Raw genomic sequence first — 21,491 nt, forward strand, 5'->3', positions numbered from 1 at the left:
CCATTGTTTGAGAGTGCGCAAGGAGTATTAAGTGTAGAGTTGCGGCGGACACGAAATATTTTCGGGAGGGGTGCGGCATGTCATAACACGCAAAAGACTTAACCAATCATTCTTAATTGTCTTCAAAATCTGATTTTAAAATTAAACTTTAAATTAATTAAAGCTGAAGGTCACATTCCTTCCACCACAAGTCTTTGAATGAGTTTTACGTTTACAATTACAAACATGATAGCGACAAAAAAAAAAAAAATCAGATGACGTAAAACATCCCGAGGCTTTTTTGTTTTAATTGTGACCTTTTTCCTATGTTTGTTCACTAAATGCAGTCAGCTCTTTTCTGTTAATCAATGGAAGAAAAAAAAAAAAAGCCTGCAGCTGCGTGCATAATTGTTTACAGTAATGAAGACAACCAGTCAATATGAGTTAATAATGTTAAGGTCGACATAGATAATCTCTTGAGACCTCGTCACCAATGGGGTAACTTGACAAAAATCTTTAAAAACAACAAAACATGCTCCCTTAAGCTACATGAGAAAAATATTCAAAAACTATCAAAGTATATTGGTTACTTACTATTTATATGTTACTTATAATTGCTGTGTGTGGGACTCAACAAGACAAAAAATAAATAAAAATAAAACCTGGACCACATTAAATGGGGCAAATAGAGGTGACGCTCATCCAGTAGCGTGGTGACGGTGTTGTTTTAAGGTAATTCAAATGTTCTAAGCAGGAGATCAAGTGTCCTCTCTACGGCCGGGTGTCACTTGCTGACACTGGCTGCTGTTTACACAGCACTGCCGGCCACAGAATGGCTCAATTCATGCATACAGGCCAGCGGTGGGACAATCTGTCGCTCCGTCCGTCCACACACTCGTACACAAACACACGTTCGGCGGCCGGCGCCAGTCATAACACGACCCCCGGCTTTTCCCGAGCGCCGGGCCACAGTTGGTTCTGGCAGAGCGGCTTCCGTCAACAGTATCCGCTCCGAGGCGTGTGACTGGCTGATCCGGCTCGCTCGGTTCCCATGACCCACAATGCACCGCTCTCAGGTGCTTTCAAGCCAGATCCTTGAACAGAGTTTGGCTTAAAGCGGTCAGGAGGTCACGCTGACCTTAGATGACACATCGATAACAGTAATGTCTCGAAGCAGAGAAGATCAATGGGCATTGATCAGAAGCTGTCTGACTTCATTATGGAGCTCCACACACATGAAAGGAAAAAACAAACAAAGGCGCTGTCTTTAAATTAGACACATAGTAATTTGTACTTAAGTAGATTTTTCAGATATCTTCCGTCAACTTTTTTATTTTACTCCCTACATTTGAAAATATATAAATCTGCTTTTTCTTCTCCTTACTTTATCAAAATATGCTTATTACTTTTTTTTCCCAACTTCCACAGATGACAAAACAAAAAACAAAAAATATTAAGGTAAAGTGAGGCTATCACAGCTTTTGTTGGCTCTCCCACAGCCTACTTGTCACTGTGATGGCCCAGGTGCACTATGGGATGCGCTCGGCTTGAAAATGATGTAGTTGAACGAGGATCCTGGGTTGTCGCGTCGCCGATTTGGCCTAATGTGCTAACAAAACTTTTTTTTCCAGGTTCATTCTGTGCCCCTCGATAAGAGCTTGAGCCTTGTTTCCCCCCTCCCTTATCTTTTCTTTTTAATGTTGTCTTTTTTTCCATTTATGTCCCAACGTAATGCTAATGCTAATTGGCAACAAGGGAGGTACATCTGCATTACACCATCATTAGATGTGAGAATGGCTGTTTTTTTCTTAAGATTAACTTTAAGAATGTTATACTGCTGCCTGGGGGAAAAAAAAAAAAAAAAAAAAAGCTCACAAGCTGACCATTAATTGCATTTTATAACTATATGGGTGCTCAACAACAAAAAACAATTACTCATTGGTAATTTGCTAGCTAGAGAATATATTGTAGAAGATAACTGACATACTGGAGATAACCACACGATTATCATATTCTACTAGGGTGACGTATACTTGTATTACCTGCATGAGACTGTTTAGGACAGAATGTCACATTTAAAGTGAATTCCTGGTTTTGATGTTGAGATGAAGAGGTGATGCCGACTGAAGTACAGTATGTGAACGTCATATTGAGCATGAACTGTTTGGCCAAACTGAATGTTGACTTTGTGTGTCTGTGTGGTGACGCACACAGAATCATGCCACCACAATTCCCATTCATAATTAGTCATACTAATTTATATTTATAAAAGATTTAGCAGAAATGATTTGCTTAAGACAGAGACAAACTAAGATTTTTAAACAATTTTAGTATGGAAAAAAAAAAAAAAAGTATTCACAATGACCAGTAACCCCATCTTCTGTGTATAAAGAGTTTGAATTAAAGTACAAGTAAATCTGAGATTAGAGAAACACATTCAAGAGTTACTACGAAACATATCAATAAAAGGTGAAGCAGTTCAAGCACAAAATAGGACATGAAAAGGTAGCTGCCGTTAGAAGGAAAGCAGCTCCAACACAGGACTAATTGGAAATAATATCATCTATGCAGTACACAGCAACACAGGCCGAAAAGAAGGCTGAGCGGACAGTCAAATATATACAGTACAAGGCTATGTAACAATGTCAAATTGAGAAAAACATTTTGGATGTATTCGAACACATTGACAAGTTGTCATGCTGGCTATTACTAATACAGTTGTGCTCATACATTTACATACAGGCATGTAAACGTAGGAGCACAACTGTGTTGCAATAAAGCATTTAGTGCTGCTTTCTATATTATCACTTATACTAAACCTAAACAATAATAATAATGAAAAAATAGTGCATGCTAACTTGTGAGGTTTGATGGGCGCAACTAAATGGTGATCAAAGGAGTGGACTGAAATGACGAAATATACAGCAAAAGCATAGTGCTGAGTGTTTTGTGTTGTGTTTACTGAACATGACAGTTGTCTCCTTGCGCTGGCGACTCTTGCGAACGAGGAGCGACCGCTTCCTCGCACTTGTCAGTCGAGGAAGGAGACAGCAAGACCTGGTGGTGATGAGGGGGGGGGTGGAACACATAACAATGAAGAACACAGGGCGGACATTTTGAGAGAAACATTAGCAGATACATCACGGTCTTCAATTGAGGTGACTCAAATGTGGGGGGTGTTGGTTGGGTGATATGGTCTTACTAGAATGATTTGATTGACATTGATTTCTGCTTCAATTTATAGATGTGCGTGCAAGGAATCATCATGATCCACTCTAGTCTAACTTGCTAATGCTAAAGAGCGCGCTACTCGCAGCACTTTTATCACTCAAAAGAACGGCTATTCATACACAACGCCTCAGGAATTTATACAAAAGAAGCATCTTAACATTTTCACCAGCATATGCTCTTCCTACGCTGTTAAATAAAAATAAATAAATAAATAAATAAATAAATAAATACTTTTATTGGAATAACTTTTTCCTTCTACTCTCTAATGTGGCTATAATTCAACAGTGTAGCAGAACCACACTGCCCCTAAGTGGCCAAATTGTGTATAACATGAACAGCGCTTCCAATAGAGGCACACAAACAAGGGCAAGACGGGACAAAATAATTTCAATAAAATCGATTTTGGGACATTTAATATCGATTCTGAATCATACTAAATGAGAATCGATTTTTTTGGCACACCCCTAATTGATTTTTTTATTTTATTTATTTATTTTTTTTAAAGTGTTTGCACCTTTGGGGATTTGCAGCATTTAACTTGCATCAACTTTTTCCCAATTTTCACCCCAAAACCGTTTCCTTGGAGTTCTTCCTTTCCCGGATGTTGGGTCTCGACCAGAGGATCGTTACTCTCATGAATGGTGAAACTATGAAGCACTTTCAGTTTTTTTTTCACGTAATCAAAGACTATATATATATTAACTTGCCGACCTTCATTAAATGAACATTTTCAAACTTTCAAAAATTGAACATGATACGAATGAACCGTCCAACTACTACAAGACAAGGCCACTCAGTCCCCGTCAAGAACGTTTGCGTGCTTTTGCGTACCTTGCCGTCTGACGTCTGCTTTGCGGCCAGCCGAGGGCTGCATCGTTTCACGGTGGTTCTCCTCATGATGAAGGGGCTGGCCTCACCCAGCGGGATGTCCGCAAAGCCTAACAGAAACAAACCGTGACTTTGCTGCATTTCCAGATGTTATACTGCATGATGAGAAAGTGGCGGAGCATTCATACCTCTCTGGACCAGCTCCGGAAGCCCCTCAGGCCTGAACTCATCCTCCTGTCCGGCGCTCGCTTTCGGCGTGGTCGTCGCGTTTGCTCGGATCTTCTTGGTGAGCTTGTGAAGAGCCTCCTGGGCGCTTTCCTTGTCGCTCACATGTTTATGAGCCCTCTTCCCGGATGAGGAGCCCAGCGGTGACCTCTGCGGAGTAGAGGGAGCAGCGTTCTCGCTTTTGTCATCCGGGTGTTTGGTGGAGGACCTCGCCGAGGAGCGTCTGATGTTGGCGGCTTTGCTCGCTGTCAAGTACTCCACCCTGGTGGTCAGCGTCTCGTTGGCCTCCTCCAGCTTGTGCACCTCCACCATCAAGCGGCAGTATTTGGCCATGGTGTCGTCCACCTCCTTCGTCTTCTCCTGTGCGAGCTGCTCGACTTCTTTGAGTTGACCTTTGACCTCCTCCAGAGCCCTGCTGCGTGAGTCCAGGGCCGCCTTGAGCCCCTCCACCTCTTTGCTTCTTTCATCACACTCCACTCTCGCCTCTTTAAGGGATGACTTCAGCTCTTCCACCTCCTCCTTGGGCTCCTCTGCTTGAATTTGCAGCTGCTTATCCTCCACATGTGCTTCTTCACCATCTGGTGGGAAAACAGCAGGTCAAATGTTCAAAATGAAGTGGATTTTTTTTGTCATGTCCGTCACAGGTCCCCAAACGGTACTATGTGGAATACCTTGTGCATTACTGCCACCTAGTGGTATACACAGCACATAGCAATACAGTGTTCCCTCATTTATCGCTGGTTCATCTTTCGCATATCTTTTACTGCATGCTTTTTTGGTTTGTTTATTTTTATTTTTTGTCTTTGCGTGTCCGTATCTCTCGAACACTACATCCGACCAGTGACATACGGGCATGCATGGACTCGTCTCGACGAGACCTTTCCAACAGTGTCTGCCCCGTCGCCCCACGACATTGCATTCCGGAGATAGAAAATATATGCTGTATTGCTGTATTGTATGTACAAAAAGTTAATACTGTAAATGAAAAAAAACAAACATATGAATGGAAAAAGCATTCATAATAAACTAAAGATCATACTAAAACGAAAAAAAAATGAATGAAAAACATATATACTGTGCTGTATAATAAAAAAACAAAAAAACAAAAAAACATAATCAATGGGAATTTATTTATTTTTTAATTAACGCGGATTTCCATTATTGGGGGTGTTTTTGGAACGTTAACACCTGCGGTAAACGAGGGAACACTGTATTTTTCAGTATTTTCTGTACATTTTATAGGGATACTTGACTCATTGAGCCATTTTAAGCTTCATAATTTTTCATGTACAATTAATACGTTTAAAAAGTAATCTTTCTACTTGTCACGACTGATGATGACATCGCCTGTGCTGAGGAAGTAGGTAACGACCAATCACGGCTCACCTGTTTTTCGGGTTTGGTCAGTAAACTAAGCCATGATTGGTCGTTACTGACTTCCTCAGCTCAGGTGATGTCATCATCAGTTGACCAGCAAGTGGAAAAATTACATTTGAAAGGTCTTAATTGTACATGAAAAATAATTAACTTTTTACTGCTGAAAATGGCTCAATGAGTCAAGTATCCCTTGAAACTTGTACATTTTTCAAGTTCAATTATGTGTCTCACATGGTCGGATTATCGTCGGTGGGTGTGGAAAATATCGCCGCACACTAAACAGGGATTCACTCAAATTAAATGCGAGTCTACACGAAGGAGGACATTGCAGGTGCGAGCAGTGTCAAGTAAACACACCTGAGCCGCTCAGGATGAGCATCTTCTCTCGCTCCAGCTGTTTGCAAGCCTTCATCCAAAGGCTCAACTTGCTGGAGGTGGCGTCTCTCTCTTTGGACACTCGAGCGACGCGAGACGACAGCTCCGACACCTGCACGGCAACAAAGAGTTGAGCGGAATTCAAACTACCAATCGTATTGGAGAGGGGATGACATTATACAAGGTTTCTGCAGGTATCAGCAAATCTAATTTAATACAGTTTTTAATCCAAACAAATTTAATTCCCATGTACACCTGCATACACACTTGCATGCCTACATACTGCATGGCTATCAGTCTATTACAATTTTTTAATCATAATTAAATGATGTCCACAAATAACTTGGAAATTTTATTTTTAAATTAATTGCTTATTCTATATCCGTTTTAAATGTACAATAAATTGTTTTGTTTCTTTTTTAAATGTGTCACACTTTTGTTAATTAACAAGTTGACAAACATGTTTACCTAATAAAAGTATGGTTCATACAATACAGTACAGTAATTCATAGTAACTTATGAAATACAGTTAAAAGGTGTAACATCAAGTCAGATTTTTTTTTTTTTTTTTTTTTTTTTTGCCACGAGGTGGCATTCGCGTTTCATGTTGGACACTGGCGTCAGGAACAGTGCATTTTTCTTTTCAAATTAAGTGTAAAATTAAGTGTAGGGAATGTGGACTCCTACCCATTTTGTTCACTGTAAATTACAACTTGTCCCCAGTTGCCACAAAAACACATAATATTAATGCTTCTGGACTTAATTTTATAGTGCCATATAAGGCCTTAAAATTCTTGAAAAATCAAATTAATGAATTGCAATGCTTTTGAATGACCCGTTAGTTTTTTGTTGTTGTTTTTTTTTTAAGGTTTATATAAATATGCATTTTTTGATTTTGTATCATTCCAGCTATTTTATATTAAGGGGTAGGGGGTGCATACCTGCTCGTTGAGTTTAGAGATGGACAGCTGCTGTATTTCCAGCTTCTCCTCCAAGGAGGCAACCGTGGACTGAAGCTCCTTTTGCTCCTCTGACAGTTTCTCCTTCTCAACTTCAGCGGTTTGCTTCTCTTGTTCTAGTGCAGAAAGAGCCAAAGAGAAACTTTTCTTTTCTTCTTCCATCAGCGACAAGCTCGTCTGAAGCGTCTTCGTCTCCGCCTCTAGCCTGTGTCTGTCCTCCTTTATTCTGTCTCTTTCTTGCTTCAGTGCAATGTTCTCCTCCTCTCTGGAATGGAGATTCTCGGTCTCCTGCTCTAGTTTTTCTTTTTCTTGTAGCAGGAGTCTATTTTCTCTTTCTAGCTGGTCCTTATCATTTGTCTCTTTGGCCCTCACAATGTCTTCTTCTAAACCCCCAATGCGACTCATCAGACTGTTTTTCTGCCCTTCCCACTCCTCTCCGTCCATCTTCCACTTCTCCAGCGAATTCTGCAGATGTTGCTTCTCTTCCGCCAGCTCCTCCAGGAGGCTCTTCATCCTCGCTCGCTCCCTCTCCATTTCTGCGCCCTTTTCTTCAAACGATATCTCTCGCCGACGAGACTCTTCGAGCTGCACTTGGAGGTCGTTCACCCTCCTCGTCTGCTTCTCTGCTTCCTCCCTGATCCCCCTCTCCAACTCCTCCACCCTGCACCTCTGCCTTTCCTCCTCTTCTCTACGATCCATCTCTGCCCTCGCCAGTCCTCGCTCTAATTGCGACTTAGCAGCCTTCAGCTCCTCCAGCTCGCCGTTTTTCGCTTGCAGCTCTCGCTCCAGCTGCTCCTTCTCAGATCTCAGGTTGTCCAGAGTGGCAGAAAGCTTCGAGAGCTCTTGGCTTAGACCTCTCTTCTCTCCATCCACCTGGGAGCCGGACAAAACAAAAGGTAAAATAATAAAAAAATAAATAAATATAGGGAGTCCTCGACCAAAGGCGTTTGTTTCGATATTACAACGGTTACGCCCGGTCCGCCCTTTTGGCTCCTCGTCTGACTTTACTGGGGAAATTCCTGCCCCAAGCTGGCTGGGATAGGCTCCAGCAGCCCTTGTAAGGAGTAAGCTGTTAAGAAAATGGAACGGATGGATGGATGGGGAAATTCGACTTAAGGTGAAATTCGGGTTACTTCGCTAGCGTAGGAACGCAACTCCGACGTAACTCGAGGACTCAATGAATAATAATAATAACGATAATAATAATAATAATAATAAAAACAGAGCTCATTTGAAGAACAAATTGTTGATATTTTTGGGCAATTTGAAAATAGCTGAGTCCCTCCCTGAAATCTTATCACAAATCCACATTTGTAAAGGTTTGTAATGATGCTGAATGAATTAATATAAGCACAAATAAAACTATGATTTGGCACCTTATGTCCTATTTTTCAAGGTGGATCCTTGAAATGATCTTCAAATTTTGACACCATCCTCCGCTCACATTAGACGGCCACGGCATAAACTAAAATAATAACCTTTGCAATTTTTATTACCGCTCTTTCTCAGATAACTGATTCCCATCAGAGTTAATTTGGTGAAATTTTCTGGTAACAAAAAGGTTTATAATTTCTTTTGACACAGTAATTCCAAGAGAGCCCCAATAGCAATCTTTTTTTTTTTCTAATGTATAAATAATCTAATTGTATTAGACAATTGGTTTATATGACATATACAGTATACCATGTGGCCAATATGGACATACTATACCTTTATCCTTTCCTCCTCCAGCTCAGCTTTCATGGTCTCAGCCTGTATCAGATTGCAAGTCAGAGTTAAGTGGTATATTAATCCGCTTCATCCATTTTACGTTCTGCTAATATTTCGGAGTACCTGAAGGACAGCTTCCTCCAGGTCTTGCTCTGCATCCTCCTTCTCTCGCTGCAGAGCCTCAATGCGGTCTTGCAGCGAGTCCGACTTCCTCTGAGCGGCTACAGATACATAAGAGAGTCCTGGTAAGGTCACGAACAATACTGAGAAGTGTAAAAAGATGCGTGGAAGTTACCTTTGAGGAGTTCGCCCACTTGCTTCTTCTTCCTCTCGTCTGATTCGATGCGGGCACGGAGCTTTTCAATGCCGCTGCGCATCTGCTGGACTTCGTCCTGAGTGGAGTTGAGTCGAGAAGCGATTTCTCCCTTTTCCAGTAGAGAAGACTCCAAAGATTGCGTCAGCTGTCGCACTTCCCCCTCCAAAGCCTTGGCAAAGAAACACGATGGTAACATTTTGAAAGTGTTCACGCTTTCATCACTCTTCTTACTCACCTGGATTTTACTGAACAGGGTTTCCGTGTTTTGATTGGCGGACGTGTGATCTTCCTTAATCTTGTCAAGCTGCCCAATCAAATGTTCCTTCTCACCGGTCTGTTGAGACACGGCATCCTCCAACACATTCATCTGCTCCAACAGCTTGAGACAGAAAATAAATATTGTCATGTGCGTGACAAGAAAAAGATGGACGTCCTTTGCCCTTTCCAAAACAATAATTACGTGTGCACCTGTTGCCGCTCTGTATTCATTCTGTCTATGCTGTCTTGCAGGGCTTCGTTCTCCTTTTTCCCTGCTCTGATGTCCTCCTCCAGGATGGAAATTAGAGACCTGGTGTCACAGTTGGTCTTCTCCAGGCTGTCGATCTTCTGTCGTAACTGGCCCGCAGCGTGACTCAGCTCCTCTCGTTCTTCAGAGCAGGAAACCAGCTCAGATCTCAGCTGGACTGTCTTGAATGGAAAACAACATTTAGTATACTAGACAAAGTGAAATTTCTGCAGAAATTCCGTGGGAATGCTGAAAGCTGAATGCTAATAAAATATGTACAAGTGTTACCTGAAAGTACTCTCCATTCATTTAGATGGAAAAATGGAACTAATAACATCCGTCCCATTAATTCATCATATTGCAAAGCTGATTCGTCATCATTGTGTTCATATTATACTCACTGGCAGATTAAAATAAGTTTGCAATTCCTATTCATTCATGTTTTGTGTAGAATTTTAGGCTGAAACTGTAGAAAACATTTACTGTCGCATTCAGCATTCGTGGGTTATTAGGTCACAAATTTGTGAATGTCTACCTGCAAATATGCAGGGCTACATGATAACATGTGATCCCGTAGATTGCAGTTTGAGCTGCGAATGTCTGCCCACCTCAGACGAAAGCGTTTCGATTTGCTGCTCCAAGCCAGAGCACGCCCTCTTCCGAGTTTCCAGCTGATCGCCCAACTTGCTCCGCTCCTCCTGCAGGGCCTCCAGCTCACACTCCATGCCCAGGATGTGTTGCTCCAGATTGGCTTTCTCTGAGCGAACCCTCTTCAGCTCGCTCTCCTGCTGGAGGAACTTCTCGTCCCATCCGCCTGCGCAACAAAACCATAAGATGTAGCTCAATCGCTGTTCAGAACGAGCATTACAAATAACTGGCAACGTTACCATTCACAAATGAAGAATTTACCTTTGGCCATCTCGAGTCCCTCCAACATCTCCATAACGTCAGTTAGCTGGCATTTGGCTGTTTGGAGCTGCAGGTTTAAGGATTCTCGGTCTTCTGACAGCTGAGACAACTACATTCAAACACACAGAAATGGCATCACAATTTAGAACAAATTCTATTCCGAAAACCAAAAATATATTATTCTCTCACCCACCTGATCAGAGAGGCCGTTCTTCTCCTTTACAACCGTGTCCAGCTTATTGGCTGCACGACGTGCTGCTTCTTCTGCTGCGTCAACTTTCTTCTCCAAGTTTTGAACTTGCACTTGAAGGTCCGAGGTCAATTCTTTCCTCAGTGCAAGGTCAGAGGTGAGCAGGTCAATCTCGGAGAGCAAGGCACGGACTTCCTCTTCCCGCTTTGAGAGGTTTTCGTGGTCGTCTTCTAACTGCACAGGCTCCGACTCTGCTAGATGGAATATCAACACGCAAGTTATTTGACTTTTGGGTATGATTATAGAGCAAATGTGTGTATTTGATTACTCACCGATGGATTGTGACGGAGTAGCTTCATGTTCAAGGGCGCCACAAGGAAAGCTCTGTTCTTGAACCTGACAGCATGTTAAAAAAAAACCATTTGAGCAACATGGTTGGAGAAGAACTTAATCAAAACAAGTTCTATACCTGATCAAATAGTTTCTCTTCAGTTATCTGCACTTTGTGCATATCTCTGTCTTCTGCCATATGTTCCTCCATCATCACTGGTTGTATTACATCCGGCTTGACGATCGGTTCTGCTTCACTATAAGATTCAAGGAAGATTAGCTCCACTTCTCCTAATAATTGTGTATTTTTGAGTAGTTAAAAATAAAACGTCACCTACCTCAGGGCCTGTTCAGGTTGGACTGAGAGTTCCTCTAATTTGGGCTCATTTACTGTCAAGGAGTTGAATGGTGGTTCCGCGGCATGAATGTCGCTTGCAGCCTCAGCTTGAATGACCATTCCAGATAAATCAGTCTCAATGTGACATTGCTAAGGTAAAAATAAAGACGCCTTCTGACTATCATTTATTCCAGGCCTGTACTCACCACTGATGTCTTCAGGCTCTGTGGAAATCAACTTTTCTTGTTGGTCCTGCAGTTGTGACAGCTGCTGTATGAGGTGGTTTTGTTGGCCCACCTGCTCCAGCAACAAGTCATACTGGTGCTTAAACACGCTCAGCTCTTGTTGCAAGCATGACAACTTTTGACACAGTTCAGCCTGCTCCGTTTCAAACCGTTGGTTCCTGAGACACAAGTACAAGTATTGTTGTAACTTCATTCATACATTAAATAGTAACATCTAAAATTAGTTGAAGATTAAAAAAACAATTAAAAGAAGTATAAAACTTGAATCAGATTTGTTTTGAGGTAATTATTCTGACACAAGGTGGCTTTTTAATGACAACGGAAAGAAACACTGTTGTGTAAAATAGTAATAAATTAGTCATCTATTTATTTAGCTTTTTTTTTTTTTTTTTGAAAAAGAGGTTTTTGCGGTAATTTGACGTATTAAGATATGCTTCCAAGGAAGGGGGTAGGGCAACATAAGCTTTTTCTTCCTTCTCTGCCCCTTTTCGAACTTAACACTTTGTACAGTATCTTTGTTTATTTTCATGATTGTTCAAGATTGCGACCAAGATGCCAAACAATGGTGTCAAAGCATAACTTTATTCTCCACAGGACTATGACCTGATAATAAAAAAAAATAAAAAATATATATATATATATTTTTTTTTTTACAGGTAACGGGATCAGTATGTTAGCTACCAACACAGGCTAGGTCCTGGCCCATAAAATATGCAAATAGGCAAATTTGCAAATGCTGGATTCATTGTACTGTGACTGCCCATTTCTTAAAAAAAAACAAAACAAAAACAAGGGGAACTGTAATAACTGTACCTGACTCCGTTCTCCTCTTCCATCCGCTTTTCTGTCATTTCAAGCATATCCTTCATCCTGTGACATTCCTGTTCAGAAGACTGCAGGAGGTTTTGGATACGTTCCTTTTCCTCTTGCAGAGACGCCACTTTGCTATCACGCATCTCTATGCTTGCTTGGGACCGCTGCTTCTCGTCCTTCAACTGGGCTTCACAAGATTGCAGCGCCGTGTTGTTCTCCCTCAGTTGGTTATTGCTTTCTTCCAGCTGAAGTTTGTCCTCCACTGCTTGATTCAGCTTGTTTGCCAGCTCCCCGAGTTGACCTTCAAGTTGCGATTTCTGTTCAGCGAGAAGATCAAAACCGGTGCGGAGCTGGGATTTCTCTTCAGTGAGCTGCCTCAGTGTGGATTCTGTGTTTTCTTTCTCAGCGGTCACTTTTTGTGTCAGTGCTTCTGCTTGCTGCCTCTCCTCAGTTAAAACCGTCACGCTGGTCTGCAGGCGTTTGCTCTCCTCAGCTAACACGTCCAGCCGGGTTTCCAACTGCTGCTTCTGAACATTCACCTCACTTACATCTTTTTCTAATTGCGTCAGACTTGCCTTGAGGTTATTTGTCTCCTCAAGTGATTCTCTGTCGTTATTTTCTTTGTCTGTAATGATCTGGTTGAGAGTTGCAACTTTAGCCGTCAAATCGGCGACTTCATCTTCCAACTGACTGCATTTGACGGCGTCCCCCTCCAGGCGAGTTAATTCACAACTCCTCTCCGTTAGCTCTTCTCTGGCTGTCACATACTTGCTTTCCAGCATGGAGTTCTGAGATTGGACCTCCTCCAACCGTGCTTCCAAAACCGACACCTGAATAACATACATATTTGAAATGAGCATTTTGATTTCACAAATTTGTTTAAACTCATTCACTGCCAGTCATTATAGAAATTTTTTACATTTCCAATACTCACGTGATATTACATTCAATAATTATATATAAACCGAATCTACCAAATAACAGAATAGACTCCCTACTTTTTGTCCCGTCCCGTTCTTTTATAATTGACAGCAGAAAAATGTAGGTTTGCCAAAATACAGCCATTTCTCCCATGGACTCTGAAACTGTGTTTATTTCCTATAAAATGGGGCAATGATGTCATCTACCGGTGGTTGGGCATCAGTAAAGTTGTTTCAAAGTTTGATATTTACAGTGGAGCATGCTCAGATTCGCCCCCATTTAGCACCGCTCTAAAAAATACAATTGACAAGTATACTTGTCAAAGGCAGTGAATGAGTTAAATTGCTAACCAATTGCTGCAGGCGGTACAAATCATCTCAAATCAGAAATTCGCTGATCTCAAAATGTCTACCTGAGCTTTACTGTCCTCAAGTTGGACCACCACGTTAGACATGTGGCTTTGGGTCTGAGCCAAGTCAGTCTCCAGTGACTGGATGGTTTCCTTTAGTGCCTCCATTTGGCTTTCGTAAGAACTGACGGTTGTCTCATTGTCTTCGAGATCCATCTGAAGCATCTCCAGCTGGACCTGTAACATAAAAAAAAAAAAAATTAAATTTTTTTTTTTTTTTTTTTTTTTTAAAGTCAGTTATGTAAAAGGTTTCATTCAACACATTAAAGATTATATTATTATATAAATATAATATATATTCATTGTAAATAAAAAAATATTAGTAAAATAAACAATTTGATAAACAAAACATTTAATTAAATTGTTTAATTATATTTAAAATCATTCTGACTATTAAAACTGGAAAGTTGACTTGAACTATTTTACAATTAGTTATTTACACCCATTTTTTTTTTTTTTTTTTTTTTTTTTTTTTTACCTATAACTGTTTAGTAGATTTACTGTAAAATAAATAAATAAATTAAATAAACTATTTCACATACACATTCAACATTATTTTAATATTGCTAAACTGGAAAGTAGAAAGTGAATTAATTTAGTAAAATTATTTATATTAATTAAAATGACTTATTTTACATTATATTTTATAGTACTTACTTTTTAAATGACCTGGCCCATCTTTCTTGTTTTAAAATCAAACATGAGCACAAACTATTTTTTGCAAGATTAGATGATGTCGATGTATATCGTTCAGGAGAAATCGCTAAGAAGCAAACCTTGATTTTGTTCATGGCAACCATCTTCTCTTTCAGGAGCTCAGTGGTCTTGGCATGTTCGACTTCTGCGTTGTTCAGCTTCTCCTTCAGACTCTTGATGCTGGCGTCTCTTTCCTCCAAGCCGTGTGAGGCTGCAGACAAAGTTGCCTTCATGGTCTTCACTTCGGTCCGAATGTTCCTTGACTCAGCTTTGTTGGCATTCAAGGCTTTCTCAGCGGCTTCACACTCTTCTCGGAGGCTCTTTTCCTTGTTGAGGAAGTTTTGCACCTCCAAAGCTCGACACTCGGACAGCTGGCTCAACTTGTGCCTGAGCTCTGCGACTTCTTTTTCCAAAGCAGAACTCAGGCTTACTTTCTCGGCCAGGGTGTTCTCCAAATTGTTCTTGACTTCAGTCATGGAGGAGAGACTCTTCTCGAGGGCATCCAGGTGATTTTTGAGGTCGGCGTGTGAGCGGTTGACCATCTCAAGTTCACTTTTCAGCAGCGGGAGTTTCTCAGCTGCATCTTTGCTTGCGGATGCATCGTCCTCTAAGGAGGATATTTGCCTCTGCAGCTCGTTTACTTTCGCAGCTTGTGTATCCTTGAGGAGCTTTACAAGAGAAATATTCAACTTATTAGCATACAAACATTTAATGAGACTAAAACGTTATTAGCACGCATGTGATGCAACTTTACCTCGTTTTCTTTCACCCTCTCTTGAACATCATTTTGCAAGTCTTCATTTTGTTTCTCCAGAGATAAAAGCTGAGCCCGGCCTTCTCCAATCAGCTTTTCCTTCTCTGCAACTTGGGCACGGACCTCCCGAAGCTCCTCCTCCAATTGTTGGAGCTTCTGCGCATTTTCCGCATCCAACCTTTTGTGTTCTTCCTCACGCTCGGACATCTTCTTGCTTTGCTTCTGCAGCTCTGCTCCAAACTGCTCCTGGGCCTTCAGCAGCTGATCCATCGAGCTGATCTGGAAACGTTTGGAGGTGAAATTAGGAAAACTTGAAGAGTTGTGCAAGTCATAAAACAAATATTCTCATTGCAAAACGCACCTGGTTTTTGGCGAGCAGGAGCTCTTGCTGAGTTTCCTCCAACTTGAGCTTGACTTGTGTTGTTTCTTCTGCCTTTACGGCAATGTTTTCCTCACATTGTCGCAACACAGCCGCTTTCTCCTCTGACAATCTGGGAGGAGAAAATAACATTAAGCATGTTACAAAGACATTTGCCTATTTTTTATCACAGTCAACATTAATAATATCGTTTGGGGATGTTCAACACCACTTTTAGTCAAACCGATATCAGAAGTATTCAACTCAAGTAGTCACTGGTACCACTAGTACTTATAGGGTTAGATTAAAAAAAATAATAATTCTGTATCTAATCAATTTTGCTTTTTGAGCCTGATAGATTCATTTAACCATGAATCGATTAGTTTAAGATCTCTTTTGCCCGTAAATTTACAACAAAAAAAAAGATAGAATTTTAACACTAAATCATTTAACCAGTTACTTCCTCAGTAAAATTTGTTTGTGGAGTTTTTATCATGTCCTTCATATTTAAGAAGACTTTTGATGTTCCATAATTAAATCAATATCAGTTTGAAGCAATACTCGCCCATCCCGACTATCTTTTATTGTAATAATTGCAAAATAAATGCCTCACCTCAAATTTCTCTCTTGTTGCTCCGCAGTAGCCTGAGCAAGGGTCTCCCTCAGCTGGCATATTTCAGCTCGACCGAGTTCGATCAACTGCTCTTTGGATTGCGTCAGGTCGAAGGCTTCTCGTTGCTCGTCCTGCAGCTGAGTGACGCTCTTCTCGGCGAGCTCCGCTCGGGCAATTTCCCTTTTCAGCTCCGACTGCAGATCTTCGATCTGGTGGAATAATTAGTGGCGCCCCAACCATCATGAGCGTTAAGAGCGGGGGAAGTTGCAGTATAAAGCTAAAAGCAACAATAGAATTTCACCTGTTTTTCAAGCTGGGTCACCTGTGCACCAACATTTTCCAGATCTTTGGTGTGCTTTTGTTCAGCCTGGGAGGATTTTGTCTGGAGCTCCTCGTACTGATGCTTCCTCTCCTCCAGTTCTGTACTCTTGATGAGGAGTTCTCCCTTCAGGCTGTCAATGTGTGCTGACAGCCGGGCCTGCTCCTCCTCTGCACACTTCAGCTGCTTCTAAAATGCAGAATAAAAATTTAGCAACATGAAGAACAGCATATGTGGTAACGGCTTTTTCCTTTTCTTAACCTTCAATTTGTCATTAGCCTCATTCTGTGAGCTTAGACTTTTGTCCAATACACTGATTTTGTCAGCGAGTTCCTTCTGCGTGGCCTCTGCGTCGTTGATGAGGGCATCCTTCTCGTTCTTCCAATCCAGCAGAGCTTGATGCTTTTGTGTCAGCTGCTTGCACTCGTCATGGCTTGCACCAAGTCTTTTCTTGAGCTCTTCGCCCTCTTTTACAGCCTCTGTCAACTTGTTGGTCAACTGCTCCACTGCTTCTTTCTGTTTCTGCATTTCCTTCTGGGACCTACAATGTGATTACAACAAGGTGGATTGGATTCAGCAAATCGAGACGTAGTAATGGATGATGGATTTCTTCCCTCAATGTCTACCATTCATTTTTGCTCTCAATGTCAGACAACGTCTTCCTTAGGTTTTCCAGCTCCAACGCCGAAGCTTGAGACTGCTGTTCCAGTTTGCACTGAAGTCTCTTCAGCTCTTCTTTTTGACTTTCACATTTTGCTGAGGATGGAACAAAATTAAAGGTATGTCAATAGAGGTGCACAATAAATGAAAAATGAGTTGTTTGATCTCTAAAGTAGAGGTTGGCAACTTTGTTTTTGTTTTTTTGGTGGGGGGGAACTTAATAGATATTAGGGGTGTTAAAAAAAAATCGATTCGGCGATATATCGCGATACTACATCTCGCGATTCTCGAATCGATTCAATAATAGGCAAAATCGATTTTTTTTTTTTTTTTTTTTTTTTTTTTAAGGATTCACACCTTAAGCATGGAAGAATGTTATATGAACGGAACATTAAGCCTTAATATTTTATTTCAATGCTGTTCAAACATGAAACAAATTACAACCTCTATAAGACTGAAATTTCAGATAAATAAATAATACATTTTCATATAAATCTTACACTCTACAAGCTTACTGATTAGTATTTTCTAAATTTGAATGAAAAAAAATCGCAACAATCGACTTATAAATTCGTATCGGGATTAATCGGTATCGAATCGAATCGTGACCTGTGAATCGTGATACGAATCGAATCGTCAGGTACGAGGCAATTCACACCCCTAATAGATATGCACAATTGTTTGAATAAATTAATAAAAATAATTCAAGTTTATATTATGTAAAATTATACATTAACTAAACAAAAGAAGAAATTGAATTTTCAAATAGTTTCTTATTAGTAACAAATAAAATATTTTATTTCACCGAGTATATGAAAAAAAAAAAATAGTTGGCTCCTATTTGTTTAATTTATTCACCACAACACAAAAATATATTTCTGTAATTAGATAAATGAATTACAAAAATGAGTAAATACATAAATGCAACAATGATTGCAGGTTTCAGAATAATTTCTAAATAATAAAAAACACACACACACAAGTATGTTATTCCAAGGCCATATGGTATACGTTGCACTTCCCTGCTCTAACGCTACCAGCAAGTTACCTTTGAGGTCATCCAGGAGGCCTTGGGTGCGTTTCAGAGTCTGGTCCAAGGTCTTTTTCTCATCCTCCAGTTGTGACAGATGCCTTTTGCTCTGTTCCAACTGGACAGAAGTGCTGTTCTTCTCTCTCTGATGCTCCTGGAGTCAGAAAGAAACGGAAATTAGATGATATAGACAGGCTGTTATGTTTATACTGCATTCATCACTTAGTTATGAAACCAGTTAGCCCAACGCCATCAAGCCAAAACACAAATATTATGTTACATTTAATTCCAGATACTGGACGCGAGAAGGAGTTGTTTCAGTGAAATCAAAACAAAACCTTCTCTGGTAAAATCACCAGTTTGCAACAGAATGCAGCCAATAACAAGACCGCCCATTAGAATTATCAAAAGTCAGGTAATAAAAAAAAAAAACGGAAGACGCCAGCTAACGTCACCTCGAGTTTCTTGCGCAGGTCCTCCTCTTTGTTCTGGCTGGCCTGGAGGCTCTGTTGTGAGCGCAGCAGCTTCTGTTTCTGCTCCTCCACCTCCCTCTCCAGCTGACTCCTCTGAGAAGACAGCTGGAACACAGCAAGGGGATGATTTGACAATAATAATAATAATAATAATAATAGTAATAATGATGATAATGATAACTCAAGGTAAACTAAAGTAATGCTGCGTTACCTTCTCTAAGTCAGCCTGCAGTATATTGTTGTCTTTTTTGGACTGTTGGATCTCCTGTGTTAATTTATTTCGAGTTTGTTCCATTTGCTGCTCCAAAGTCTGATTGGACCTTTGCAGCTGGGCAAGCTCCTGCACACAGTGAAATTGATCAGGTGTTATGTTTCCATTTAAAAACACATTTAAAAAGTTAAATGGTGGGTGGGGCTGTGTCATTGCACCTTCTGACTGTCTCTCTCCTGGTCCTTGACCTTCTGTTCCAGGGCTCGCTTGCAGCTCTCAGCGTTGTGTCTCTGACAGCTCATCTCTTCGGTAACCTGCTTCAGCTTCTGCTCTACAGAAGAACACTACAAAAAAAAAAAAGCAATATTTAATACACCTTTGCCAGAAGATTATGCAGACAGGAAATGATGTCTTACCTTGACTTGAAGCTGCTGATGTCTATCTGTGGTCTGACGCAGCTCGTTGCTCGTCTTGGCCAAGTCTCGGTCCCGCTCGGTCAGGTCTTTGCGGGCCTGGGTCAGTTGGACTTGCAGGTCCTGCAGCTTGGAGGCCTGGCTGCTAATTTCTCTCTCGTGACCGGACATGCTCCTCTCCAGCTCTGACACACGGCCACGCAGCTCTGAAACAAAACGCGATGAATACGTTTTTCTAATTAGAAATCAATATTGCCCATCAACAGGGGAAAAGTTCATTTTCTGACTATGTAAGGACTGAATCACAAGTACCTTTGTTGAGAATTTTCAGTTGCTCCATCTGTTGGGATGCACCCGGACTCGCTGCTGTTCTGGTGCAGCTCATTCGCTGGCTGGGTTTGATGGGCGTCTCCTCGTGGGCGTCCCAAAGGGACGTGCCCCGCCTCTTCAGAGGCGTTTCAGTAATTTCCTGAGACTGGCGGCCGTGCGCCTGGTCTTGCTGCCACGGGAAAATCGAGGATCCAGCTTGGCGAGCAGCGATGTCTTTGTGGCTCACGCCGGCCGACGACTGATTCAACAGCTGCAAAAGAGACAACTTAGCAAAATGTATTTGATATTACATGGAAGATGCTTTGTGACACTCACTTTGACCTGCAGGACTTTGAGTTCATTCTCCAGACTTTTTCTTACTTCTACTTCCTGGTTATATTTCTCTTGAAGGTCCTCCAGTTTGTTATCTGTAATAAATAAGGAAAACAAGCTTTATGTCAGATTTGTGATACTCTTTTTTGCAGGTACAACAATATTTACAGCAGTGGGATACCTCGTTGTCTGTAAGCTGAAACTGGGGTGGAGAAACTCTTGTGTGGAGTATCATATGGCTGCAGCTCCGCGGAGGATGATGAGGAAGAGCCAGCCGGTTGAGAACGATCCAGTTCATTTTTGTATCTGAAACGACAAAACAAGACTTTATTTGGCTGTAACTAATGAGCACTTTCACTATTGTCAAAATTGGAAAAACTCACTTCTTAAGCTCTTGCTCGAGCCTCTCTATGGTCTTCCTGCAAGTGTTGAGCTGGCCCTCCAAGTATCTCACCTTTATTATTAAAACAATTAAGCAATTGAAATCGTTTCCATTTCCATTTTGATTTCGACGTGCCAGACTAAACAGTGAAAATATTCCTCCTCGGATGATTTTCAATTGTTTTTCTCCTAATATCTCAACTTTAGTCTTGTAATATTTCAATTTACTCCTCCATGACAGTAGAATATGGTATGAATCACCACCAGATATTAAACCAATTTAAATATAGTTGTTTTAAACTTAAACTCACCTGCTGCTCTTTCACCCCGAGATCATGTAAAACCTTTTGGCGAGCTTTCTCTACAGAGTCACATGATTCTACTAAAGACTGGTTCTCTCTTTTCAAAGCAGATGCTTCATTACGTTCACTGTCCACCTGTACAAAATAAAATAAAATAAATACCGTCTGTACAGTTTATATATTTTTCCCCGTTATGTGCAACTATCAAACTTCTAAATAACACTGACCTTTTGTTTCTGCTTCTGCAGGGCTGCCTCCAGAGAATCAAGCTGGAACTGTTTTTGAGTTCTCTCCTTTTTCACTTTGTCTAGCTGGACTTCCATCTCCTGAATCTTCTGCAGGGCCTTCCCCGGAAGTCCATCTTTCCACTCCTCCACCGCCCAGCTCATGGTCGCTCACCTGACAAAACATCAGGCACAAGTTGGGGTTGGCGTAAGAACAAAAGATATACGGATAATAAATTAGTGAGGCATCCAGTCATTATACAAGTATCCACAGATAGGTCCGCCTAACCATGATGTTTAACGGCGTCAAAAGCATTAGTAAAAGACAAGTAGTGGACGGAAGAACGCACTATTGTTTGATATAATTATGTGGAAATAATTGTAAACCGAGGGTAATTGCTGCCTGAATAAGACGGGTTAAGGTTGCTTTGGTTGTAACAAGTATTTTGAGACTAAGAAGATAAACATAGCATAAATAGCTGGCCGTTAGCTTTAGCTTTAGTATGTCGTTAAACGTGGAATTATCAATCAACTCTATGAATAATGGATTTGCACGGAGTGAAACATTGGACAACGTGTTTAATTATGTTAACACGACGACAAGGTATCCTCACAAATGTAAATAAGAAAACTTACTGTGGCGCGATGATTCTATCTCCACGACGATTGTTGACGAGTCTTGTTGAAAATTCAAATCCTAAAGCTTTTCATACAGATCGACGCTCATTGGCTACAGATCGTGACGTTTAGGCGCAC

The 21,491-nt window shown here is 41.0% G+C and overlaps 1 protein-coding gene across 2 annotated transcripts; it reads right to left on the minus strand.

The window, feature by feature from the left end:
• Window positions 1–2,150: 2,150 nt before the first annotated feature.
• Window positions 2,151–21,447, minus strand: cenpf (centromere protein F). 2 transcript variants are annotated; one of them, XM_077519930.1, is made up of 38 exons: window positions 21,372–21,447; window positions 20,739–20,910; window positions 20,521–20,646; window positions 20,212–20,282; window positions 20,010–20,134; window positions 19,832–19,923; window positions 19,499–19,766; window positions 19,190–19,392; window positions 18,992–19,117; window positions 18,774–18,902; window positions 18,545–18,667; window positions 18,108–18,243; window positions 17,026–17,155; window positions 16,661–16,940; window positions 16,382–16,588; window positions 16,081–16,289; window positions 15,471–15,600; window positions 15,110–15,388; window positions 14,436–15,023; window positions 13,663–13,836; window positions 12,330–13,159; window positions 11,478–11,674; window positions 11,273–11,378; window positions 11,074–11,191; window positions 10,937–11,000; window positions 10,608–10,858; window positions 10,415–10,523; window positions 10,114–10,319; window positions 9,469–9,687; window positions 9,236–9,379; window positions 8,980–9,169; window positions 8,808–8,905; window positions 8,685–8,726; window positions 6,957–7,847; window positions 5,998–6,127; window positions 4,227–4,841; window positions 4,042–4,148; window positions 2,151–3,036 (listed from the first exon to the last, which is right to left on the minus strand). In XM_077519930.1, the coding sequence occupies exons 2-38, from the start codon at window positions 20,898–20,900 to the stop codon at window positions 2,938–2,940; spliced, it is 7,974 nt and encodes a 2,657-aa protein (XP_077376056.1). In that variant the 5' UTR covers window positions 20,901–20,910; window positions 21,372–21,447; the 3' UTR covers window positions 2,151–2,937. The 2 variants fall into 2 exon arrangements, with proteins under 2 accessions (XP_077376056.1, XP_077376057.1); XM_077519931.1 differs by having other exon boundaries at window positions 2,152–3,036; window positions 10,608–10,855.
• Window positions 21,448–21,491: the final 44 nt, after the last annotated feature.

The sequence above is a fragment of the Festucalex cinctus genome, chromosome 4 (genome assembly GCF_051991245.1).
Source record: "Festucalex cinctus isolate MCC-2025b chromosome 4, RoL_Fcin_1.0, whole genome shotgun sequence".
Taxonomy (NCBI): domain Eukaryota; kingdom Metazoa; phylum Chordata; class Actinopteri; order Syngnathiformes; family Syngnathidae; genus Festucalex; species Festucalex cinctus.

Excerpts from the sequence above, each read along its gene's own strand:
- cenpf (XM_077519930.1), bottom strand. The coding sequence starts at position 20,900 with ATGAGCTGGGCGGTGGAGGAGTGGAAAGATGGACTTCCGGGGAAGGCC. Across the intron at positions 15,601-16,080 it reads CAACAAGAGAGAAATTTGAG|ATTGTCAGAGGAGAAAGCGG; the intron begins GTGAGGCATTTA and ends TTCTCCTCCCAG. Across the intron at positions 13,160-13,662 it reads TTGAGGACAGTAAAGCTCAG|GTGTCGGTTTTGGAAGCACG; the intron begins GTAGACATTTTG and ends TATGTTATTCAG.